This window comes from Dermacentor variabilis, chromosome 4 (genome assembly GCF_050947875.1).
Source record: "Dermacentor variabilis isolate Ectoservices chromosome 4, ASM5094787v1, whole genome shotgun sequence".
NCBI lineage: Eukaryota > Metazoa > Arthropoda > Arachnida > Ixodida > Ixodidae > Dermacentor > Dermacentor variabilis.
The window spans coordinates 185,748,957-185,772,042 of NC_134571.1; the positions used below are offsets into that span (position 1 = coordinate 185,748,957).

Genomic DNA, 23,086 nt, shown 5'->3' on the forward strand with positions numbered 1-23,086 from the left:
GTGATGGCCTTTCTCAAAAGCAGTCACACGAAAATGCGTTTTCTGGTACGCCAGCCCTTAAGACCCGCAGTGCGAAAGCACTCGAAGCACTGAGCGCCTTCGTCCTGTCGTCTGCTTCACGTGCCGGTGCTCTGACAGCTGCCGTTCACCAGCACATCGTGCTGCCTTACAATAGCCGCCCGGTGCCTAGTGGCTCGTGCTATTGCGTACTTTGCTGTGAAGCTTCGATTGGCCAAACCGAGGGTAACAGTGAGAACAGACACATCACTGTCATGGTGGTGGGTGCACTCGTTGGTTCAACAGCAAACCAGGGGAACGTTTGGGCAAGCCACATACACTGGAATCCCATGTGGATGACCGGTTAGCAGCTGTCACGGAGATGGCAAAAGCTGTTTTTTCAAGACCGTGTTCATTGCTCCGTCTTTACTGTAGCAATGGTACACATTGTAGCAACGACTTCAGATATCTTCAGTTATCTTTTGTTGGTGTAATCCTTGAGCCACACTAGGTGTGATGACATCCTTAACTGTGTGTGTGTGTGTGTGTGTGTGTGTGTGTGTGTGTGTGTGTGTGTGTGTGTGTGTGTGTGTGTGTGTGTGTGTGTGTGTGTGTGTGTGTGTGTGTGTGTGTGTGTGTGTGTGTGTGTGTGTGTGTGTGTGTGTGTGTTGCTGTTGTTGTTGTTGTTGTTGTTGTTGTTGTTGTTGTTGTTGTTGTTGTTGTTGTTTCGTGTAACAGAAATGCCCCATGTAGGCAGCAATGTCTCACATGCGAGTGTTCAAGGAGCCCATAATAAAGAAACTAACATAGGACATCTTTTGTTTAATGTTAGCATAATAGCAGGGTTAAGAGAAATACCATTACCATTCTACAAACGAAATTTGCGGGGAGGTTTAGTGTAGTGTTGTTTACGTCCAGGAAATGCTTTTCGCATACCATTTAAATTTCGCATTCATGGTGTGCATAATTGACTTTATATATTTGCCAAGCTTTTCATGTGCATGCAAAAAGTGCTAGAAGAAGCACAATGACACCCTGGAGCAGATTGTATTTGTACTTTCCATACCTGGCGATCCGCGACAAAATCGGTACAAGCCTGCCGTCCATGACTTTGAAATTTCCGATTTTCAAGACCAAGTGCCATCACGCCCAATTCTCGACCTCAGCGATAGGTGGCGCTTCCAACCCGGAAGTTTCTCTTGTTAGGCCTCAAAACATTCGAAATTAGAAGTGACCTCAAAAACTTTGCTAAGCTATCCATAATACACTGTTGTCAAGGCCGCCTGAAACTTAGCTAAAGGTGCTCTGCACACTCATTTGCTACAAACGAAGTAAATTCTGCAACAGCAACACCAAATTCAGTTCAGAGCTGGCTGCCACCACTGCTGTCATGTTGCCACGCTGAACAGTATAGATCGTTTAGCATTCTGTGCATGTGCATTTCGAGACCACTGTTGCGCTTAATGTGCTAAACTAAAACTGTCTCTTGACAAGTTCGGCCATCAAATATTGAAAAAACTGCAACTAGAAGCACGCTGACAGACATGCTCAGCATCTGCTATATTGGTATGAATTCTGATGACAATTACACAAGTCAATGGTAGAGAAAGGGTTAAATTCTGCACTGAATTTTAAAGAAGCTTATCTTGGTCCATGCATGCGTTCCTTCTCTTAATAGGAGAAAATTCATCTTACTCATTCCCAGCAGCATGCAAAAGGGTCAATTCAAACAAGAAAGAGCTTAGAGAAACTGATGTTTTCACCCTGTCCGTTGTGTCGACGTTTCTTCACAGGTCTGCAGTCCGGTCGGCCACACATGCTTTTGGGCATCATAGTGCGACACAAGAACCGTCTCAGGCCACCCTCTGGCAAATCCAGGCAAGTGCTCAGCAGTGACCACTCCTTTGCTGTTTGTGAGCAACTGGGGCCTTCTGCTTTTGACAACACACTGCCCTCCCCCCTTGGACTCGTAGGCATCAAGATTGGGGCTTGTCAGCAAAGTTTTATAAATGGCTTGGGCATTGAGAGCAAACAGCTGTGGGGCTTCGTTCTCATGGGAGCGATTGTGCCTGAAATGTGTTACGCGATTGTTATGCTTATGTATGCCAGAAGAAAAAACACAGCTGAAAAGTCAAACAAAGACCGTGCATCCCTTTTCTCACAGGAGCCACACTTCTTAGCTGCAGAGATAACGTTGAGCCTTTAAGCCCCTCTAAGAATTGAACGGTGCAAACTTTGGCAAAGGAGAAGCTAGGGATGCATTTTCAGTAATAGCCTGCTTTGGCTCATGCTTTTCAGTGCACTATCATTGGTGTTCTCAGATAAAGAACTGCACTTCCTTTGTGGGAATTGATAGCTACAGTGACATGCTTGTCATGTTTCTACTGTCCTCTGCTGCAAGGCTGCGGCATCTACACTTGTGCATTCTCTTTAGCAGTGTTCGTGTGGAGCTGCTTGTACCCAAGGTATTTGACCAGGGCTGACAGATTTGGCGCATCTGCTGTGCAGGTTGTCGTGGTCCGATCGCTCGGAGGCAGTGTCGCTGACGCCTCCGCTGGCAGAGACCTCTGTGGGTGCCCACTCGGATGACGAAGAGCCTTACGAACCCTCGTACACGCCACCTTTGGAGAAACGGCCGAGACAAGCCCGGCTTCAACAGACATCGTCCGCATTGCCTGCCGCAGAGGAAAGGACACCGTTGGCAGACGACGAGGATGTGCCCTACGACCCCGAGGAGAATGAGGTAGGCACTAGTGCCAGCTTAATTAACGCAACACCTGGTTAAGACCCAACCTGTCCATAAGTGTGCTGAGAAGTTCTCAGCAGTGCCCATTTTTCCAGGTTTTGGAGTGTCTTCTATAGTCTATGTATTTTCTGTGCAAATTTATAAGTCGGTACAAATATTTTAAATCTTAAATACAAATCGAATCAAAGTAAATTGCTAAAGAATGTTTCAACATTTCGTTAGATTCTAAATAAGTGCTTCTAATACATATGATACAAAAGTGAATGATAACGCATTTTATTTAAGTAAAAAGTATAGTCCCCCTCGATAGTGACTCATTATCTTGCACGAAAGCTATGAAAGCGAAATGATAATTCGCTTGTTTTGAAGTCAGTCCTTATTTAGCGCCTCAGCTTCAGGATAGCATTTCAGTTCTCTTTCTTATTGTGTGCCATGGCGTCCAGTGGATGGCTTCGTTGAACAGCTGGACTCTCCCGTCTTGTAGACGTGTAAAGCCAGACAGACAGCGAATGTGGCCTCTTAATGTGAGAAATCATCCTGGAGATATGCTCAGCACCTGTGACTACGATGCCTCCGCGCTCAGTCTGCAGTCAAAGAAGGTTGAGTTGGTGGTTAAAGCACAGTTGCTCTGATCCAGAGCAACTGTCCAGAGAACCATGTGGCTGATGCTAGGTTGGTGAACATCATTCAGAGAGCCATGTGTGACTTTGTATTACACTAAGCAATAAAGGTATTTAGTTCGAATTCACTAAACCCTTTCAAAGCATACACCCCAATGTAACTACCAGAAAAAGTGGGTCACCTGTTGCTCTTGATAATGAAGAGTTGAAGAGGCATTTCATGCACATTTAAAAAGAAACAGCGGGGGGCAATCATGAGTAGATCAGCAGGCAATGCTACAAGAAGTGGTTTATAGAAAACTGGTGCCACATTTTCGTCCTAGTGGTAAGCAAAATAATGTGTTAATGTTCCCTCAGGGAAGCTTTATTATCATGGTCAATGCACTTTACCACTCCATGAAACTTGATGAGCTGTGAATGCTTTCCCTAAAAAAAAAAAGGAATTAATGACTGGCTCTTATTTAAAAAATGCTGCCTCCAACCAACCTTGTAACTGCCTGTGTACGTTGTCTTCACTCCCCAGCAGATGATACTGCCACAGATAGACAAGCTATAAGAGGTTACCATGTGGTTTAGCGCTCGTACTCTCCTAATTGGCTCACAAAGCCCTGGGAAATTGATGGCTTGCACGGCAAGGTTGTTTCTTCACAAGGGAATGCTACTTTAGGTTTTTTACCGTGAAAATTGCAGTGAACATTCAATACAGAAAACGAGTCAGTTTGTGAGCAGTTTATAGTGCCTATACCGGCCCCTACGGCGCCTGAAATAAGGCTTTAAATGCCTGTTTTAGACACCTAAAACCCATACTTTTAGTGCCCGAAAATCTGGCCTCTAAAGGCCAAACTACATGTACGCTTGCTGGCGTGTGAGAGCTCACGCCCTTGCGCATTACGTTTGCCGCGCCTTGTGAGTAATGGCAGTTTAAGCTTAGAAAACGCTCCAGCGCACGTCCACTTGGCTTACATTTTCGCCTTGGCAGACATTTCGTATTTCTCGGAGGTAGCCAGAGCGCCGATATTTGTCTGGAGAAGATAGGCAGCTTTAGAATAGCGTTTGTTGCCTTACTTATATTAAACGCAGGCACTTTTGCGGGACGTTTTGGTGTGCGTCCCCTCAAGACTTTTAGTTTAACATACGGGAACACAAACTCATGGAAGCCTTATTGAGGTGATGTTAAAGACTAATTGCGCTCAAAGAGAAAAGGCAGGAGCCATGGAACCTTCCACTTCCAGATCCAGTGACTGAACATGATGCAACACATACACGATGACAAGCTCTGCAAGTGCCAGCACGGAAATCTTGACGTCATAATTTGCACAGGGTTCAGCCCAAAGAAATGTTCTCTCTTATTTTCTCGGTCATCACATTATGGAGATGAGCGCAAGCACCATACATTACAGCATCTTTGGTAAACATTACTTGGTCCACAGCATGGGTGAAATCACACTTGTGGAACTGTTCCTAAAAGCGCCCTTTGCCCACAAGTGGTGCCAGCTGCTGTTCTTGTTGGCGCTGAGAACAATGATGCTTTAGGCCCCTATGATTCATAGTTCAGAACAAAGAAATAAGGGTGCTTGTTGATCTTCTCTGAAGCAGAAATATCGCCGCTATTTGGTGCAGACTCCGCTTATTCGCCATCGGAGATGAGCTTCCACTAACCATGCCGCTCGCCTTTTCGTCGTGGAAGCTTCAACATATCTGAGCAACTTGCAAACACGCAGCAACAGATACCTGCATCTCCTCATTGCCCAAACTGAATGCTACAGTGACAGTCTTTCACTCTGTATGCTTTATTTCTTGCACGCTGTCTGCTACAAGTACCAGACGACATGTGCTGCTGAGAACTGTTGTAGTGAGCACAGTGCTACTTTTTCGTCATAATGTGGAGAAGTGGTGAACTACACTCCGTACTGGTCGGTCGACACACCTACTCCTCTAGCCACCGTAATCCTGTTGTTCTTATGCGAACACGTCTCCTTAGGCCTAAAGGCACCAGAATCGCAGAACGATCTCGCAAACTGAACGCACTGTGTGCTCATAAGTAACGTTTCAGGTGAGTTCAGAGAAAGTGAATGCTCATTTCAGTAGCTTCTGGCGATCAACATGTGTGAAAACGTAGCCATCCCAAGAATTCGCGCTGTAGGTGGGAACCATGGGTACCGCCATGTTGGACAACGCTTTTTCTTATCGTGCGTAAACATTAGATACCTGTGCTCGCTCTTTGCTTTGAGGCATATGATCTTACCTTCATGCATGAGGCGCATGGGCGGGAGTTTTCTCGCGCCGTCAGACGATTGTGTAGTTTGGCCTTAATCATGATGTGTTCATTTCATGAATGCCGAAAACAAAAACAAAAATTAACCGATGATTACCGTACTCCCTAATGGGAAATTTGAGCACAGCTGTATACCATATCTATTCAAATCTAGGCCCACAGTTTTTTTTTTTTTTTCAAGTATTTATATACCAAACTTTAGGGTTCACTTACACTCGAGGATTTTAAATAATGCGCCAGTTTTTAATTGAAATTGATAAATATGGTGCATAGCTAGCACCATCTAAAAAAGTCGGTATCACAGCCACTACTAGCCGCACCAGTAGCCAACTGAGGTACACAAGCAGCGTGGCATTATCATAATGGCATCAAACAGGCGATGCCACTATAGTGCCGCTTTCAAACGAAAGGATGTGCTAGCCGCAAAGGCATCGTAAGACGTTCAAGCCGAGCGGGGCTTCGGCATCAATGAGAAGAATGCCTGTCATTGTAGGGGCAATGGTAGACGCTTTTTGCGTGTGCCGCAATGAGAAGATGACAACTATAAAGGAAGCTAGCGACGTAGGATGAGCTCGGTATGTTTATATTCAATAAATGCTGTTTTCATTTTGTGAACACTGTCCTCGCTTTTTTGTTCGACCTACATTCAAAACTCTTTTTGACTTTCGGTGGTTGTTTCAGAATCGGGGCCAGCCTAGATTCGAGTAAATATGGTACGTGTTTTCATTTCGCGATATAATAGCTGTCGCGGACAATCTGTCTTTGTGCGCCACGTTGTAAACGGAGCGAACTGTGGCGCAACTGCCTTGCTAATCGGGAGATCGCGAGAGGAAGCGTGCGAGTGACGCGTGGGCACGATTCACTGCAGCTGCCGGAGACAGACCTCCGCTCATGCAGCACTTTGTTTTCATACAGATGACGTGTGCTACTCTGGCGCCATATTGTAGCCACGATCGTCGCAAAGCCCCTCATGCGCGGCACTGCACTTCTCATGCTTTCGCCATACCCTCCTCCTCCGCTTTCCTCCTAGTGCTCTCTTTGCTCTCGCCACTTTCTTATCCCCCGCTGCGCTCCACGTCTGAGTTAAGAGGTGGGATCCTGACACCGATGCTCACCACTGCAACGAGCGCCTGAGAGCTGCACTCCATAACTGTAAATTGAAATTGTTCAGTGCGCGCTGCCGCTTGCCAGTATATTTTCTAGGGTTTAGAGGTGACACGGGCATCGTATGAACCTGTGTATGCACCCTCTGCTGCAGGTGGGCATTGCAGGCACCACACCGCCTTCTGCAGAGCCTCCTCCGCCGCCTCCACCGAGGGTGTCGGGACAGGCCGTGAGCGAGCTGATCGAGCGCATCTCTGCAGGCGCCAACCCAGCTGCCGTCACGACATCCGTGCTTGCCTCGCTGGCCTCCAATGCCAACCTGGAACACCAAAAGCGTCTGCTTGTGGAGCTCACTCAAGAGGTGAGCCTTGGTTCCAAGGGCAACCAAATTGCACGCATGTGATGCAGCTGCCCTACAGAGGACGATGTGCCATGCACTGTTTCTTAGGGCTCTCATCCCAAGAAGGGATGAGGTGGCATAAAATTTCTTTAAAAAAATGGCATGTTTAATTATAGTTACATAAAGAAGTGGTCACCTCTTGCATGTGAACAAAAGGCGAAGGCGCCCTGCTGGCAAAGTGTGACACTTCAATACCTCCTCCAGGTAAAGGAGCTTACTCCTGGTAACACATTTGCCCAAGAGAGGGAAGCAACCTTTGGCCTAAGCGTGTGCAATTGTCGTGTCCAAGCATGATGCACTTTCACAGACAAGCCAGCCCCATCACGTGTCGAATGTTGCTCACGCTGCCACACTGCGTGAGAAAGGAGGAGGTTTTGCACAGAGCACGCTTGTGTGTATGTTTTCATGTTCCATTCAAAATATCCTTCTTGAAGACTGTGAACGACAGTTGAAGAACTTTGCGTCAATTTTTCGCCACGTGATTTGAATATTCCTTGTAGAGGCTGAGCCGTAACGCTAGCAAGGGCGGCAAAGTACCTCCGCTTTTCACGACTTTGTGACGAAGGTTACATGGCTTGATTCGTGGCAGGAATGAAAGAAGCCCTGCTCTCCAGAAACGGTGCTTATAGCTGCGGTCAGTCATTGGCCATTTATCATCATCAGTATGTCATTTCATTTATGGCCCCACCTCTTTCATTTCTTGGCTAACACCACAAAACTCGTGACCAGATAATGAGCCTTGATCAGTGCACCGGGCCTGAGCTATCCACCATTTGAACATTGCGTGATGTTTCTTTGGTAGCCCTAAATCTGCCAACATTCATAGAGTCCTAAAAGTGTAAAGTCCATACAACTAAGTCCATTCTCAGTTGCTACCCTGCATCTGCATGTCAAGTTTTGTATTTCGACCAATTGCCGAGAATTGCATAGAAAGCTGTAATTGCAATGTTCCTGCTCTGAAGGCCTGCTCTGAAGGTCACTATGTGCTCTGAAAGTTGCTGGGGCTGAATTTACAATAGCGATGGTTAGTCAGAGCTGCTGCCTCTCTCTCTCTCTCTCTCGTGTGCGTGTGTGTGCACAGGCACTTATGTAAATTCAACTTTTCTTATTTTGTGATCATTATTTTCTGCAGTTTTCTTATGTATTAAGATTCGCAGAGCTAAGTGAGCTAGGATGAAATTGCCAAACCACTTTAATTTCTTTGCAACAGTGCTTTTTCAAAGTTTTTGTGTACCATTGCGAGTAGTCTGCAAACAATAAGCATGGGCTTCTTTTCCTGAGTTGTATAGGTAATGTTTTAGGTTAGCCAGCATGCCAAGATGTCCCAGTTTACATGCATAGCGTGATGTGCTCACTTGTATCTTTGACGTCTATTTCCCACTTGCAAAGTACTAAACACAAACAAAAATACCATTCCAGTTGAGACTTTGCTTTTGCCACTGTCATTATTTGTCATTGTTGCCATGTCATGTATTCATGTCTTCCCAAGTCCATGATGGTCACATGCTTCTTCTTTTGTGGTACAGGTGGAAGAGCAAAAGCGGCAGATTGAGCTTCAGCGCTTGCAGGCCATCCAGCTGTCAATGGGCAAGTCATCGTCATCCCCTCCTCCGCGACCTTCCACCCCGAGCCAAGCACAGACTGCCGAGGCTTCGGGCATCCCCTTCTTGGACAGCTCGCTGCCGACAGACACGGGCCTGTCTTTTCTTAGTGGCACCGGAACGTCGTCGGGCGGCTGCAGCCTGCCGTCAAGCCTGCAGGAGTTGCTCAACAAGGTGAAGGCACCAGCACCACAACAGACGCCGTCCGGTACCGCTTCCAGTGTCAGCGACGTCCTGGGCACGCTGTTGTCTTCCTCCGGACCTCTGGGGACCTCGGCCGCCACCGCAATTGGGTCGCCTCAACATGCACAGAGCCCGCTAGGCGCCAAGAAGACACTCACTGAGGACCCTATCGTGCGTCACTTTGCGGGCGATGCAACGCCCGAGTCCGATACCGAAGGTGCCGGTGCCACACCACCACCTCCAGGCATCGGAGATTCACCACTGCCCGGTACTGCAGGCGTGCTGACGGCGGCAGCTGGAGCTGCAGCGGCAGTGTCGCGATCCCCAGGCACACCCACCAAGGACGAGCTGGTTGTTGAAGATGCCTCCCGGCCTCAGGACCCACGGAGGCGAAAGACTGCGTCATCTGCATTGCAGTCGGCCAGTGCATCAAGCCCTGCCGCCGCCATGTCGCCACTTGTAACAGTATCTTCGTCATCTAGTGCAACAACAAGCAGCCAGCTGGGTGCAAAGTCTGCCAGTGAACTGATGGAAATGGCACGCAAGCAGCTTGAGGAGATGGAGGTGCCACCCCCGCCCAGTGCCCTTGTGCAACAGCCACAACTGCAGCAGCCTGTCGCGGCACCGGCAGCACCTCCTCCACCACCCGTTTATGGTGCCCCACCCCCCACAGGCATGCCACCTGCAGGAATGCCACCTGCTGGTATGCCACCTGCTGGTATGCCACCGGCAGGCATGCCCCCACCACACCCGGCTGCTGGGATGGCACCACCAGCAAACTTGGTGCCACCACCCGGAGGCATGTATGGCCCGCCGCCGCCACCCCCCGTGGACCCCTCTGCATACGGGGCACCCCCCGGCATGCTGCCGCCGGGCGTGGTGCCGCCGGGCTATCCACCACCTCCCCCCCAGTGGAACGCTCCCGCTGACCCCTATTGGAAGGGCCCACCGCCTCCACCGCAGGCCGGCTGGAATGGTGGCGGGCGTAGCGGCGAGTACCGGCAGCGAGGGGGTCCTCCCGGTGGTGGCTGGAGAGGCGGTGGCCGCAGAAACCAGTGGGAACACTAAGCCCAGTGGTTGGCCGGCAGAAACCCCCCAGGACCGTGAGGTCGTGCCTCGAAGGAAAGCAGTGCGAGATTGCGGGAAGGCTTCCGTACCTGCCTCGTCAGGCACACTGCGGCAACCGTTGTGCCCTGCAATGCAGCACTCATCAGTCATCGCACTAGGAGTATGGAACTCTCTGGAATGCAGAACTTTCACAGATTGTACAGCCTTTCTGTATGCCCAGCACCCGGTTCACCTTGCAGCGCTGTGCAGATTGCAGCATTGCCTTTGGCTGTGCAAGGTCTTTCATCAGTCTCCTCGAAGGGAAGGCGAGACAGAGCTTGCCTCACTGGCATCGTCGGCGTAGCATCTATCTGCAGGACACTGAATGTGTGACGATGGTAGTTTGCCCACCACAGAGGAACACTTTATCAGTGCTGCCACATAGTACATCCTCTCCAGCAGATGACTGGATCACCAGTGCATTGAAGAGCATTGTTTTGTGTTTTGTTTTTCCTGATGTCTGTTCTATGAGCTTGTTGCCCCTCCTCCTTTTTTTTTTTTTTTTCAATTTCCCTGGAGGTATTGTTTGTGTAGATATGTGGCTCATTTGGTTGGTGTTTTCTTGTTTAATGGATGCTCTCTGGGCTGCTGGGACGAACAACATTAGGCGACGTGTTGCACGCAGTGTCCAAAACCAGAAAACAAAAAGAAAAGTGGCACCACTTCCATTTTTTTTTTTTATTTCTCCAGATGTACAGACACAAAAAGAACTCTGCAGTTGTTTCTCACAAGAAGTGTACGTAACCATTGCAGAATTGACACTGAGCTATAGGTGTCACCACGTGCTGGTGCAAGCAGGCCGCGTGGCTTATTATGCGCCTCTGTAAGGGATGCCTTGGATGACACCACAGAGAAGTGCAACATCTTTCTACACAGCTTCATGTTTGGAAAACTGCTCGAGCCGTCATTATCACCTCACCTGCCATGCTCGTCTGTGCACCACCGACAACCATCATGCGCCTTGTACATAACTCGCTTCTTTCGATTCCATCTTCCCTTTCAACCCCATTTTGCTGCCTCATGATTTTTAATGTAACTATGACATTGTCACTTTCAGTACCAGATTTTAAATATCAGAACAAAATAAAAGAGAATAAGCGTTGAAACACATTGGAAGATGACATAGCAAACTGCTTGCCGAGTCTTCTTTAGTGGATTGTGCCCTATGGCACTGGTCCGTGCAAGGGGTAGCTTACAAAAAATGTGATAATGTGAATTACTCCAGAAGCTAAATATACAATTAGCTGCCCCTACTTTGTCCTTCATGTTTGTAAAAAATGAACATGTACTGAATTCGAGGAGATAGTAAATCAGTTTATGCAATCAGTTAGGCAAATTGTAAGCATGGACAAGTTTTTGTTGCTGGTTGCAAAAATGTGCCAATGTTTCTTTTGTTTTTATTTTTTTTTTTTTTTCTTAACTTTGGCAGCAAAAGAGATGGCAACATGACAGGAGTAGTGGCTGTGATTCACAGTTTTCCTACTTGTAACTAAGGCAAGTATTGCATTGTGCTTCCTATTTTAAACAGTTAGCTGTTTAAACAGAAACTGTAGACTTCAATGTTGTTCTCATTGCTTTGTGATAGGCCTCAAAATGCGCACTCAAAAACGTACACAGCCTTCAAGAAGTCGAGGCTTAATGCAAGCAGCAAGATTAATTGTGAAATGAGCTCTTGCATTTTCGGTAGTGCAATTTAGGGAAGTTTCAAAAGTGACACTCTATCCTCAGCAGAAGTATGTGGGATAAAAAGCTGGTTGCTGTCGTGGTAAGTCGACATGCGGAGCCGTTTTTTCTTTTCAGCGTGTCCCATCGCATGCAGCAGATTCAGCAGCAGCATCGGTATAAAAATATATGCCCTTGTACGCCAGAGGTTGGTAAAATACTTGCTTTCTTCTTGAACCAAGCCTTAGCCTAGTCACTTACGCTGTAGTTGGAATAATTCTTTAACTTCTGATATTTGCATAACAGGAAAAGGGTAAGGGGGGGAAAAGGCTTCCAGAACTAATGAAGTTCAAAAGGCTAAAATTGAGCTGCAACAACATTTTATTGCACTTGCCATGGAATGCGTCCAGTAGGTTCATCCGAGCAAACCATTTTTTATCTTTTTTTTCCTTCACCTATTAGCATAACTAATGAGGAACCCTGCCTCGAAAAGCAGTTGTTAGGTGGGGTTAAGAGGCATTGCAGGGCAAAGATGATGTGCTGGGTGGCACAAACTCTTACTTTAATGCGGAGCCTGCCACCGTAAGATATGCCTGTACAAAAGCAAATTGGACTGCACCACCTGATAACAGCAGAAGTTTCTGCACTCGCACCCCAGCGTACCCCATCTGATGACACTGCTTTTTGATGGACATTGTGCAATGACGGGGTGGGAATTGTATTTTTCTTTACCTCCTTCCGAGTGTGTGTGAGCTGACCAGCTCTGAAAGGTCTGTAGCATCATTGTGATCTGTTGGCTGCAATTTTTCTCCGAATGGGGAGCTGTTGTGCTTGTGTAGCAAAGTGCTGAGCGTTCAGAATAAAGACTGGCTTGTAGCTGTGGCTAGGCAGCAGTTTTTTTTTTTTTTTCTTGGTGATCGAGATGCATATTTGCATAAGCACGCTAGTTGTCTTTTGTGATAACGAGCATAGTCTCTCCTCCTAAAACTACTAGAGGGAAGTCTGGAGCTGCAGTCATTCAGCTGCCATGGGTTTGATGGTTAGTACATGCCCCAATCATCATGGTTGTAGTTCTAGATTTTCTCGTGGATTTGTTGACTGTAATTTGTCTGCCTTAATTGACTTAAATTTCTGAGCACGGAAGGCGGTAAGACTCTGCACATGTGCTTAACGATCACAAGTCATGTTTGTAACACAATATATTATCGAAAACGATAAATTCGCAAAGCCATTTGAAGCCATAAGGAAGAAGCTTAGGCAAATCCATGTGTTGTACCCATCAATCGCATGCTGGGTGAACTGCCATGTTTGAAGCTGCCGTAAAAACTAGTGCCAGAGTTCCCCTGACGATTAATGGTCCCAAACAAACTCGGAGCTAACGCAAGAGACAATGAATGAAGTACACAAAAGTGCTGGCTAGCCTCCAACCCAACTAGCCCAATTTGCAGTTCCAATTCCCTGTAGTAATTTGGCAGAGTACAATAGTACCAGGCACTAGTATCTGCAGTTAGCAAAAGGCTCCAAGTATTCAATGATTGAGCACTGCATTTCTTAGTACACACAGGGCACCCGTTCGTTTTCGCTGGGTTACATGCCAGTACACCTAGACCGTGGCACGGTATTCTGCCATACACTTTCCTTGCACCTGGCCATCTGATTGAACACCACTCCTGCAGCACGAACACGCCCAGTGGTCACTGGGAAGCTACTGCATTAGCATGTGTCCAGCTCATACATGAAGGGCAATAACTCGCCATGGAGCAGGTTAGTGGTGGTGGCACCAACTGTATGACACATGGATGCTGCTGCAACTATTATTTGATGCAAACGGGCAATGATGTAAATGTCCAATCGGCAGCATGCCCCAGCCAATAAGGCACTGCTGCTGAATTTTGGAGCACTTTGTGTTCTGAACAGCAAGTGCAATGTGCACAGTCGATGCAGGCTTGACACACCCACGAACATGAGCAAAGAATCTGAAACCTTGGAACGTGTTCGGAGGCACTTTAGCAGCCTCGTCAAGGTGCTAAATGGTATAAAATTAGACTTCATGTCTGAGGTGACGCGAGTGCTTTTTCTGGACATAATTTATCTCCTCACCTAAAGTAGTGGACAAGCGTGCTCCAAGTAGCTATTGTTGTAACTACAAACAATGCTTCGGAGTGGTAAGTGATTGTTTACGAGGACTGACTGGTGCTGTTCGACAGCATAACTTGTGATGTACACTTCTGCTATGTACATCTTGCCTTGGTAATCCTGTATATTAATTATGTAGAACTTGCAAGAATGCTAGTGCTGCCAAGTCTTGTGGCCAATTCTACTAGTGCATTGTCTGCAACAAAAATGATCAATCACATGCACTGTTACAAAACTTCAGCGCTACACATCGAAAACCGAAAAGAGCGCACAGGGAAGGCAAGTTGTCAGCTTCTCCTTAAAAGTGGACCACGCGCAAGTGCAAAGTTGAGCTGTCATGATTGAACGAATAAACTTTATTTCAAAGACCAAGCTGTTGATGCCCGAAGGTGAGCGGCGACCCTATTGCAGGTAGTCGTAAACCCTGTGCTGATAGCCTGGCCCTGTTTTCACCAGTCATAGCTGGTCCTCAGGTCTTGGGCTTGTCAGCTGGGCCCCCCACTGGTGTTCTGTTGGCACTTGAATAGGCGTCCGCGGGTTTTTTCTGCATTCCCAGACCATGTGGTAAAGAGTGTTTGGTGTATTGCAAAATTGGCAGTCTCTTGTAAATGTTGAGCGGTACATTGCCCTCATCGTTCATGAGTGAATGAAAAATAAATCCAGTGCAAGGGACAATTAAGACAGAAGTAAGTGGTACGCTACTTCAAAAAGCATAAAGCAGCCGAAGCCTGCACCAAAAATGTAAAGGAAATTTGAAGCTCAAGGCTGTGGGGTTCTCACCCGTACTCTTGGGACATAGGAACGACCACGCAGTAGTGAAAACAATCACAAGGGCATTTATTGCACCTTTCATAGATCAATGCCAGCTAGCCGAGTTGCTATCCACAAAACATGCCGATGGGCGCGCGACAAATCTAGAAGTCCGACTCACCGCGACCGGATAACGAGCTAATATGTTCGCCCCATGCTGGATCCCAACGCCTGGTCGTTCGCGCGTACGGTCACGCGAACGGTGACGCGTTCGAAGGCGGCCACGCGAGACAGTCTCGCAGAAGAATGGATCGGTGCACGCGCGGCACGGCACGTCCGCACTGCTTGCTGTCCCGAACCAAATTTTCGGCGCCCAAGTAACTCCGCCTGTCGGCGGCGTTAGCAGCGCAACACTCGCGCCATCTCTCGTACTGCGCCTCAACCACTCCGACCGCCGCGGGCGCCAGGCCACGCGAGCCGTGCGGGAAAACAACATATCAGGGGAGGCGTGAGAGACGCGCATCCCCACATTCCCCCAACCTTAAATCACTACATATTCCGGCGAGACATGTGACACGGTCTAACATCAACCCGTGCTTCGCGAACAAGATAGTACATGCAACAGTGGCCGCCCTGAGGAAATGTCCACACGCTGTCCATAACATGCGAGCCCACATTGTCCCTGGGTACACCGCTGGCGTCCGCCGGTCACAGCAGCAGCTTTGCAGACTCGACGGCACGATTCCAGGTCAGGACTCCGGAGGCGACGACGTAGTAGTCGGTACGAGCAGGCATCGCTCGCGCCGATGCGCCTTGCTGGCAAGAGCCGCCGTAGCTGTCGGTGACCGCCGGCTTGTCCGCCGCCGAGGGTTGTGAGCTGGATGCAGGAGGCCGCCGAAGTCTCTGCGCCGAACTGGCCACAGCATCACCATCGCCCGGGGTGACTCGATCGTAGTCCGGGGCAGCAGCGCAGACGATGTGCATGTGACAGCAAGCCAGGGGTGACTCCAATCACGCTGCGTACACTCAACACACTCGGCAAACACTAAAGTAGTGCAAGGGAGAGGAATTATGCATGCGCATTGGCCACGTGGTACGATGCATGTTCAACTCGGCTAGCAAAAGATCGGGCAGCTATACTCAGATGCTAAGTTCATGTGAACGAAATTAACCTCGCTTCCTTGAGTCGAACGAGTAATTTCAATTCGTGCGAGGCTAAATAAAAGGAACGACAAACACTGTAGTGCAAACAATCACAAGGGCATTTATTGCACCTTTCATAGATCAATGCCAGCTAGCCGAGGTGCTATCCACAAAACATGCCGATGGGCGCGCGACAAATCTAGAAGTCCGACTCACCGCTACCGGATAACGAGCGAATATGTTCGCCCCATGCTGGATCCCAACGCCTGGTCGTTCGCGCGTACGGTCACGCGAACGGTGGCGCGTTCGAAGGCGGCCACGCGAGACGGTCTCGCAGAAGCATGGATCGGTGCGCGCGCGGCACGGCACGTCCGCACTGCTCGCTGTCCCGAAGCAAAAAGGAAACGCCTTCTCTTTCGACGCCCAAGTAACCCCGCCTGTCGGCGGCGTCAGCAGCGCAACACTCACGCCATCTCTCGTACTGCGCCTCAACCACTCCGACCGCCGCGGGCGCCAGGCCACGCGAGCCGTGCGGGAAAACAACATATCAGGGGACGCGTGAGAGTCGCGCATCCCCACAAGGCTTAGCTAACTCAAGCTATATCTGCTTTTTGCTTCACACAAGAGCATTTCTTTGCGAGTCGTGTGACCAGTATAGTCAATGGCACACCGACGGGGTTTGCGGATGTATCCCTCATCCTTGAAGGCAGATCATCAATGGGCCAGAATATTGAGAGGCAAGATGTTCCGCCTTGTAGACCCACAACCTGCACTGCACTTATATGGCTACTTTATTTTTACCAACAGTTTGAGCTGTGGACCACTAGGAGGGCTTTTCCCCAGCCAGAACTGTTGCAGAACTAGAGTATACACATAACCATACCACGGCCGCTCGATGCAAAGCAAGGTGCGGCCAGCTACGTCGCGCCGCGGACAATAGGTGGGCGCGTCTCGGCCGAGTTTACAGTTGCGACCACTTTTCATGGTGAGGGCGCCACGCTCGGGGATGCTTTCGCGACTTCGCGCCGGAGCTAAGCGGGCGTTGGTTCTCGCGTCAGAACGTGTTTGCCTCGTGCGCTACGCACTAATCTCGTGCTTTTTCGCGTGCGTGTGTGTGAGCAAGTTGGTTCGCGTCAGAACGTGTTTGCCTCGCGCGATATGCATTAATCTCGTGCTTTTTCGTGTGCGTGTGTGTGAACAATTGAGTTTGCCTGTGCTTGCTGTGCTTTGTCAAGGCTCTTCGGTGTGCGTGTGTGCCGTAGCCAGCCTCGTTAATGTGGCGCGATGCCGCGCAACTGTTGTGTGCCGCTCTGCGACGCAAATGCCAAAAAGAACCCGACTGTGAAATATCACGAGTTCCCCCTGCGACTTGGAGCGTCGAGAAGCGTGGCTAAAAATACCTCTCGCCAAGGAGTGTCGGGAAAAGAAAGCAAGTGGGAACCGAGCGATAGATCTCTGCTATGTTCCCTGCACTTTACAGAATGACTGTAAAAAGAACACGAAACTTAGGCTCCTGCTTCCGAATGCGGTACCGACCGTGTTTTTCAAATATCCTGCAAAAACGTGTTTCAAATGACCTGCAAAAAGAGAATGTGCAGCCCAAAAAACGTCATCGAATAACTTTACTGATCACACAGTAGTTGAAGCAAGCGATAATTGAAGCAGCTCAGGAGAAAGCCCCAACAGCGAAAGTGCCTTGCAGTTTCTCAGCGACGAGGTGGAAGCTCTAGTTCCAGAGACTGCCTTAGAATCATGCTCTGAACGTAGTTTTTCTGTTGATCAGGCCTGCCAAATTACATTAGATATTGTGGACGCCCTAGAACAGTCAAAGAAAGCAGTCAAGAGATTGAAAAAAGAAAGTTGCCCGTCAAGGAGAAGAGTTGAAAAAATTGCAGTCCGAACGGGACGAAATGAAAAACCGCCTCTTATAGTTTATGAAAACAACAATGAAATTCAATCCTTTGTTCAGGTATTACAAAGAGCGGAAAAAGGAGACAAAGCTGCTGTTTTTATCAGCAACCATATGTGGCCACTTCAGGGGAAAGAAAACCTGCCTACAATGAAAGAATCCTGCGGGAATGTGTTTTATGGAAAGCGTGCGCGAATAAAGGGTATGAGCATGTTCGAAGCAGAGGTCTTTTGAAGCTTCGTTAAAAGGGGCGCACTCCTTAGATAACCTCTAGCATCACTCAGTATGCTTCGTTTTCATGAGAAACAATCTACTGATGATTATTTGCAATGATAAGCGTTTTTATTTCATCTAAGTTAGTTTGCATTACTTGGGAAACTCGGTACAAGTTCTCCCTATGTAAAGTTTTTACTTTGCGTAGGTGTTCACGAGAAGTGAATAAAAGTACTGATAGATTGATTCACGCAGAACCTCTCGATGGAAGTGCATCACCCGGTCGTGCATCGTACGGGCAGCCGTCACGGATAGCGTTCAGGCGTATTCGAGAACAGATTTCCACCCCTGTGACAATCTGTTGGCGTTTGTGGCGTAATCAGCACTTCCAATGACGACTTAAAAGATTTTGTCTGCAATTTTCAAATATAAAACGCATTATTTACGCCTTGACTGAAGTGGAGATCGCGCATGCCGACGCAGCCGTGAAGGCGCTATCAGCAGCTATCCCCGAGCAGTGGCGCCGCAGCGGGCGCACGGAGAACTAGGCCCGAGACGCCATTCAGGCGCGACGCAGCGGGCCGCACCTTGTGCTTTTGGATCGAGCGGCCGTGACCATACAGGCGTTTGCTGTATATTATATTTATAGAGGTGTGCGTACTTTTCAAATATCAAATATTACGTTTTTAATATTCGTATTGATCGATTCGAAAATAGATATTCGAAAATGTTCGAATATTCTAATCAAATCGAATATATTGCTGGCAGTGCGGAAGTAAACACGGTTCTTAGCATTTGTTTCTATCTAATCTAAGAATATTGGGTGATTTCGTGCTGCTAGCAAAATTTTGCTTGTAAAGTACACTTAGCCACTGAACGTCTAAACTTTGCCAGACTCTCAGTCGCCAGGGGTTTGCGGACAGCGAGGGGCGCACATTTTTCTTTTTAAAGCGAAAACTTTACTAACCTAGTCGAGCCGAGTTTCGCCGCAGCCAGCAATTTGACCTCATTTGACTGCAGCTGCGCCGTAGCCGTGGCAACACGTGACTCGCCGCGCCGAGCTCTGCCGCCGGCTTGGCGCGTGCGCTATCCGCAGCTGGTCGGCCGAATTGAACGGGCGTGTCGTCGGCGCGCTCCGCAACCACCGAGACCACGCGACCTTCACCGACCGCCCTTGCCCGGGCCGCTTTCGCCGGGAGCACTCCATGAGCACTCCGTGGCCGGGAGTCAAATGGGAAGCGGCTTTCTCGCCGTTTCCTACCGACCGCCTTTTCTTCCCGGGACTTTTTTGCCGCTCCCCGCGCTTCTACAGCTCTGAAGCAGTTCCAACGCGGCTGCCCCTGCCGGGGCTATAGCTGCCTTGGCGTGTTTTCTACACCATGAACCAAGAGCGCCGAGCGACCAGCTCTTCCGAGGCCCATGTTGTAAACGGGCGTGAAAAGGGCCTTCGGCCAATTAATTCACCGCTCTGTTTCGATGGAGCATTTATCTACCGCAACGTCATTTTCCAACGAGCAGAAGACGCAGTCGGCGACGGAGAACGCCGCCGCGCGTTCCTCGACAACAACGAAGACGCCCGAGGTGGATACCCCGGGAGTGGCCGCCGATCCCATCGTCCCCAATTTTCCCTCCCAACAACGAGAGGTAGCGCTCCGACCGGGGAAAGGATGGAGGAGGATGCAACCCCGAACATTTACGACGACACCGGTGGCTGTTGGAAGACAGAAGCGGGAGACACATGGTGCGATTTTGTGTGCGATCGGTCGTACGACCATTCGCATCGGCAACCGCACTCAACAGGTTCTCAACCAAATCCGCCGCACGCGGCGCCGAATCGCACGCCGCGCATGCGACCAACTTGCTGAATCACGGCCGGACTCGAGCGGCAGCGGCGCGCGTTCTTGTACGCGCGCCGCTGCCGCTCGAGTCCGGCCGTGGCTGAATGTACACTGTAGTGCGACTGCCGCATCGGTCGGGCGAGCGCAGCCAAATGACAGCGCCGGTAGCGCGAACGTCACGGCCACCCCGACGGGGCGGAGCCGGCGAGCGAGCGCCTCGCCGCTCCGATCATGGCTGTTATTTTTTCCTCCCTGGTCGAAAAAAAAAGGCCTCCTTCGCCGCTGACGGCGGCACATAAATAAGCTGCAATTTATTTCTGACACGAAATAACTTATAGAATAAAGTGGCCTCGAAGGAGTGCATGTTATAAAACGTTGTGCGATATAGTAAATCGTTGGCGTGATTTCTAAACGGACGCGGTCAGCGCAGACGCGCCAGCAAAAAAGCGGCTCGCCTGACTTGCGTGTTTACTCATCGCTACTAACGGCACCGAGAAAAGTAACCGTATTTTCACTTAAGAGAAACATAAATGTTCGGGCATTGATTCTGCGGTTGAATTTAGGCGCTTTATTACGAGCTGCGGACGCATCGGCATGGGCCCTCGTCCCCGGATAGACGGCCGGTGAGCTAGGCCTACATCGTCTGCCAACGATCGCAAGCTCGCTTGGCATGCTCGTTCACTTCTGTCGGCGCCAATGAAATCAAATATGCTGCAATTTAAGCGTGACATAACAGTGTACACGTTGTGCCGACTAACATAGGCGCTTCGTTATACGAGCTGCAAGCGATCGTGTCACAAGCTCCACCGGTGTCGGATTCGATGGCCGAGCGAGCTACGCCTGCCGGCATAGCGGCATCGGCGGCTGTCAAAGGAGCCATTACTGCTAACGCGGCCTTGCGGAAACACGTCTACAGTGCTTCCATAGGCGTGTTTATATTGTCATCGTTTGTTTCAAACAAGAGAGCTGTGCAAATACGTTTGCTTTCACTTTCTGTTCGAAGTTATGCAGCATTCCGAACTTCCACGCAGGGGCGCCGGTTCTAGGGTTCTGGGCGGAGCTTCCGCAGTTCGCTCATTCGTACCATGTGTCCCGAATCGCCGCATGCGGCAAGTCGCACACGACGCGCCGTACGACAGATCGCACGGAAAATCGCACCATGTGTCTCCCGCGACGCATCCGTCAAACGCACGCTAAGACGCAACACTCCGAGAACATCTTGGGCATTCCGGACGCCTCCCAGCCTACCGTACGCAAGCGTAGTCGCAATCAGAACCTGCCTCAACTTCCTTTGCTCGATGAAAAGCTAATTCTGCGGCCTCACGGAGGACTTTGCCTCGATAAGTGGACGCGCCCAAAAATCGCCAGTGCTCTATGGAGTGCAGCCGGTTTGACCACCGACGATCGTCAGGACATCATATTCCGACTGCGACCTCAGCAGAACTTGGCAATCATCAGCACACCCCAGTCACACGTAGCCGACGCATTGTACAAGGTGAGGGAGCTGAACCTTGGTCAGCGGGTCTATCCCATCACAACATATTTTGCGGCCCCAGACAACTCATGCAAAGGAATTGTTCTTTCCCCCGGTACACCGTCTTCCAAGCTAGTGGATGAGCTTTTGGCTCCTGGAACTCAAATACTTCAAGCACGAATGATGGGCCAAACCAACGTTGCGTTGGTAACATTTGAAGGACTTAAAGTGCCTCGCTACGTGCGTTTCTACGGTGCAGAACTCCGCTGCTACCCCCATCGACCCCGCCAACTGGCCTGCAAAATATGTCAGAAGCTCGGCCATTGGGCTGACTACTGTCCTACGCCGAACGTGGTCATTTGCGTGACGCACGGGACTGACAACCCCACCCCGTCACATCCGTGCACCCCACACTGCAGATCCTGTGACGGGACCCACCCTACAGCGGATCCAAACTGCCCGCGGCGTGCTAGGCAGACACTGAACAAAGCTTGGGTGCGGAAAGCTCTCGAGGAAGAGCAGTGTGAACTCCAACCCTCCAGCGACCCGACCACTACCACAGATACGGCGGAGACCCGAACGTCGCGCGCCCCAACGTAGGAGACCAGACAAGACCGGTCGGAGACCCGTTCGAGATCCCGTCGCAAGTTCCGGAGTCGCTCCAAGTCTCGGTCCCGATCCCGCGAGGCATCGGTGCGCCTCCCAGAGAAGCGCCCTCCTTCCCCATTTTTCCAACAACCCTACAAGAAGGCCCTGCAGACCAGCGCCCCAGCCAAGGTGACCCTGGTCCCTTCAGGGTTGCAGCGGACCCCGGAGATGAAAACAGCAATGGAGGCGCCTCGGGAGGTAGGTCGGGCGGAGGGTTCCCCGCAGCTCGCTCCGCCCCGCAAATCTCTCCCTGCCCCTTCCCCTATTACCAATTCGTTATCAAATCCCGATCCTCTAATAGAAATAGCCCGCCTACGTCGTGACATGGAGGCGCGCTGTGAGCGCCTGCAAAAAGAAATGGACGCGCTGGTGGCAGACATGAGCACTAGTATGCAGGCGGCTCTGGACAGGATACAACGCCAAATGGAGGCCCTTCAAATAGGGATTACGGAGCAAGTGAGATCATGTATAGAGTGCACTTTCGCACGCATGCAAGTTCCTGAGCATAGCGGTAACAACGAAAGCGCGCTTTCCGACAAAGGCTCTCGGCCGCAACCTTCAAATGTGGGCACTCGGCGCCCACATCCTTATGCACGACCGCCTGCTTCCCCTCGCGATGATGATGGCGCCGCGCAACGCGGAGCAGCTAGTGGTGTGGCAGTGGAATTGTAGGGGATTCCGCCGAAAACAACGTTCCTACAGCAGTATATCGCCACATCCACGAACCCTCCCGATGTCATCCTCTTACAGGAAGTCAATTGCACCCCTTCTTTATCCGGCTACAGCACGTTTTCGGGTGTCTCTCCTCTTGCAGGAGCCTTAGTTTCAAAACATGTTACATGTCGCATGCATACCACGAACATTGACATTCCTCACCAAATATTGGAAATAATTACGCAAGGTAAACGCAGCGAGAGTCTGTCTATACTCAATGCATACAGTTGCCCCCGTTCGCGAACGCACTGTTTTCAGCACCTACTAACAGAATTTGATAGGTTTGGACGGGTTTGTGTGGTGGCCGGTGACTTTAATGCTCTGCATACTGCATGGGGTTACGTTAAATCGCAGGCTAAAGGGACCCGCTTAAGGAATGCCATCTATAACATGAGATACACACTGTTTACCGACCCAGAGCACCACACTCGGATAGGCAACAGCGTATCTCGTGACACCTGCCCTGACCTTACCTTCGTGCGCAATACTGGCCCAGTCATTGCGCACGGGCCTTTAGATCCCAGGTAGCACAAAAGAGATACGTAACGTTTTCGTAGCGTTTATCC

At 49.8% G+C, this 23,086-nt stretch overlaps 1 protein-coding gene across 3 annotated transcripts in view; it reads left to right on the plus strand.

The window, feature by feature from the left end:
* pps (protein partner of snf) overlaps positions 1–12,577 on the plus strand; it is a 145,966-nt gene extending 133,389 nt beyond the window's left edge. For all 3 annotated transcript variants that reach the window (XM_075690710.1, XM_075690709.1, XM_075690711.1), the window contains 4 exons: positions 1,791–1,875; positions 2,506–2,740; positions 6,897–7,103; positions 8,669–12,577. In XM_075690710.1, coding sequence (XP_075546825.1) covers positions 1,791–1,875; positions 2,506–2,740; positions 6,897–7,103; positions 8,669–9,994 — 1,853 coding nt within the window. In that variant the 3' untranslated portion in view covers positions 9,995–12,577. The remainder of the gene's footprint in view (positions 1–1,790; positions 1,876–2,505; positions 2,741–6,896; positions 7,104–8,668) is intronic.
* The last annotated feature ends 10,509 nt before the right edge of the window (positions 12,578–23,086 follow it).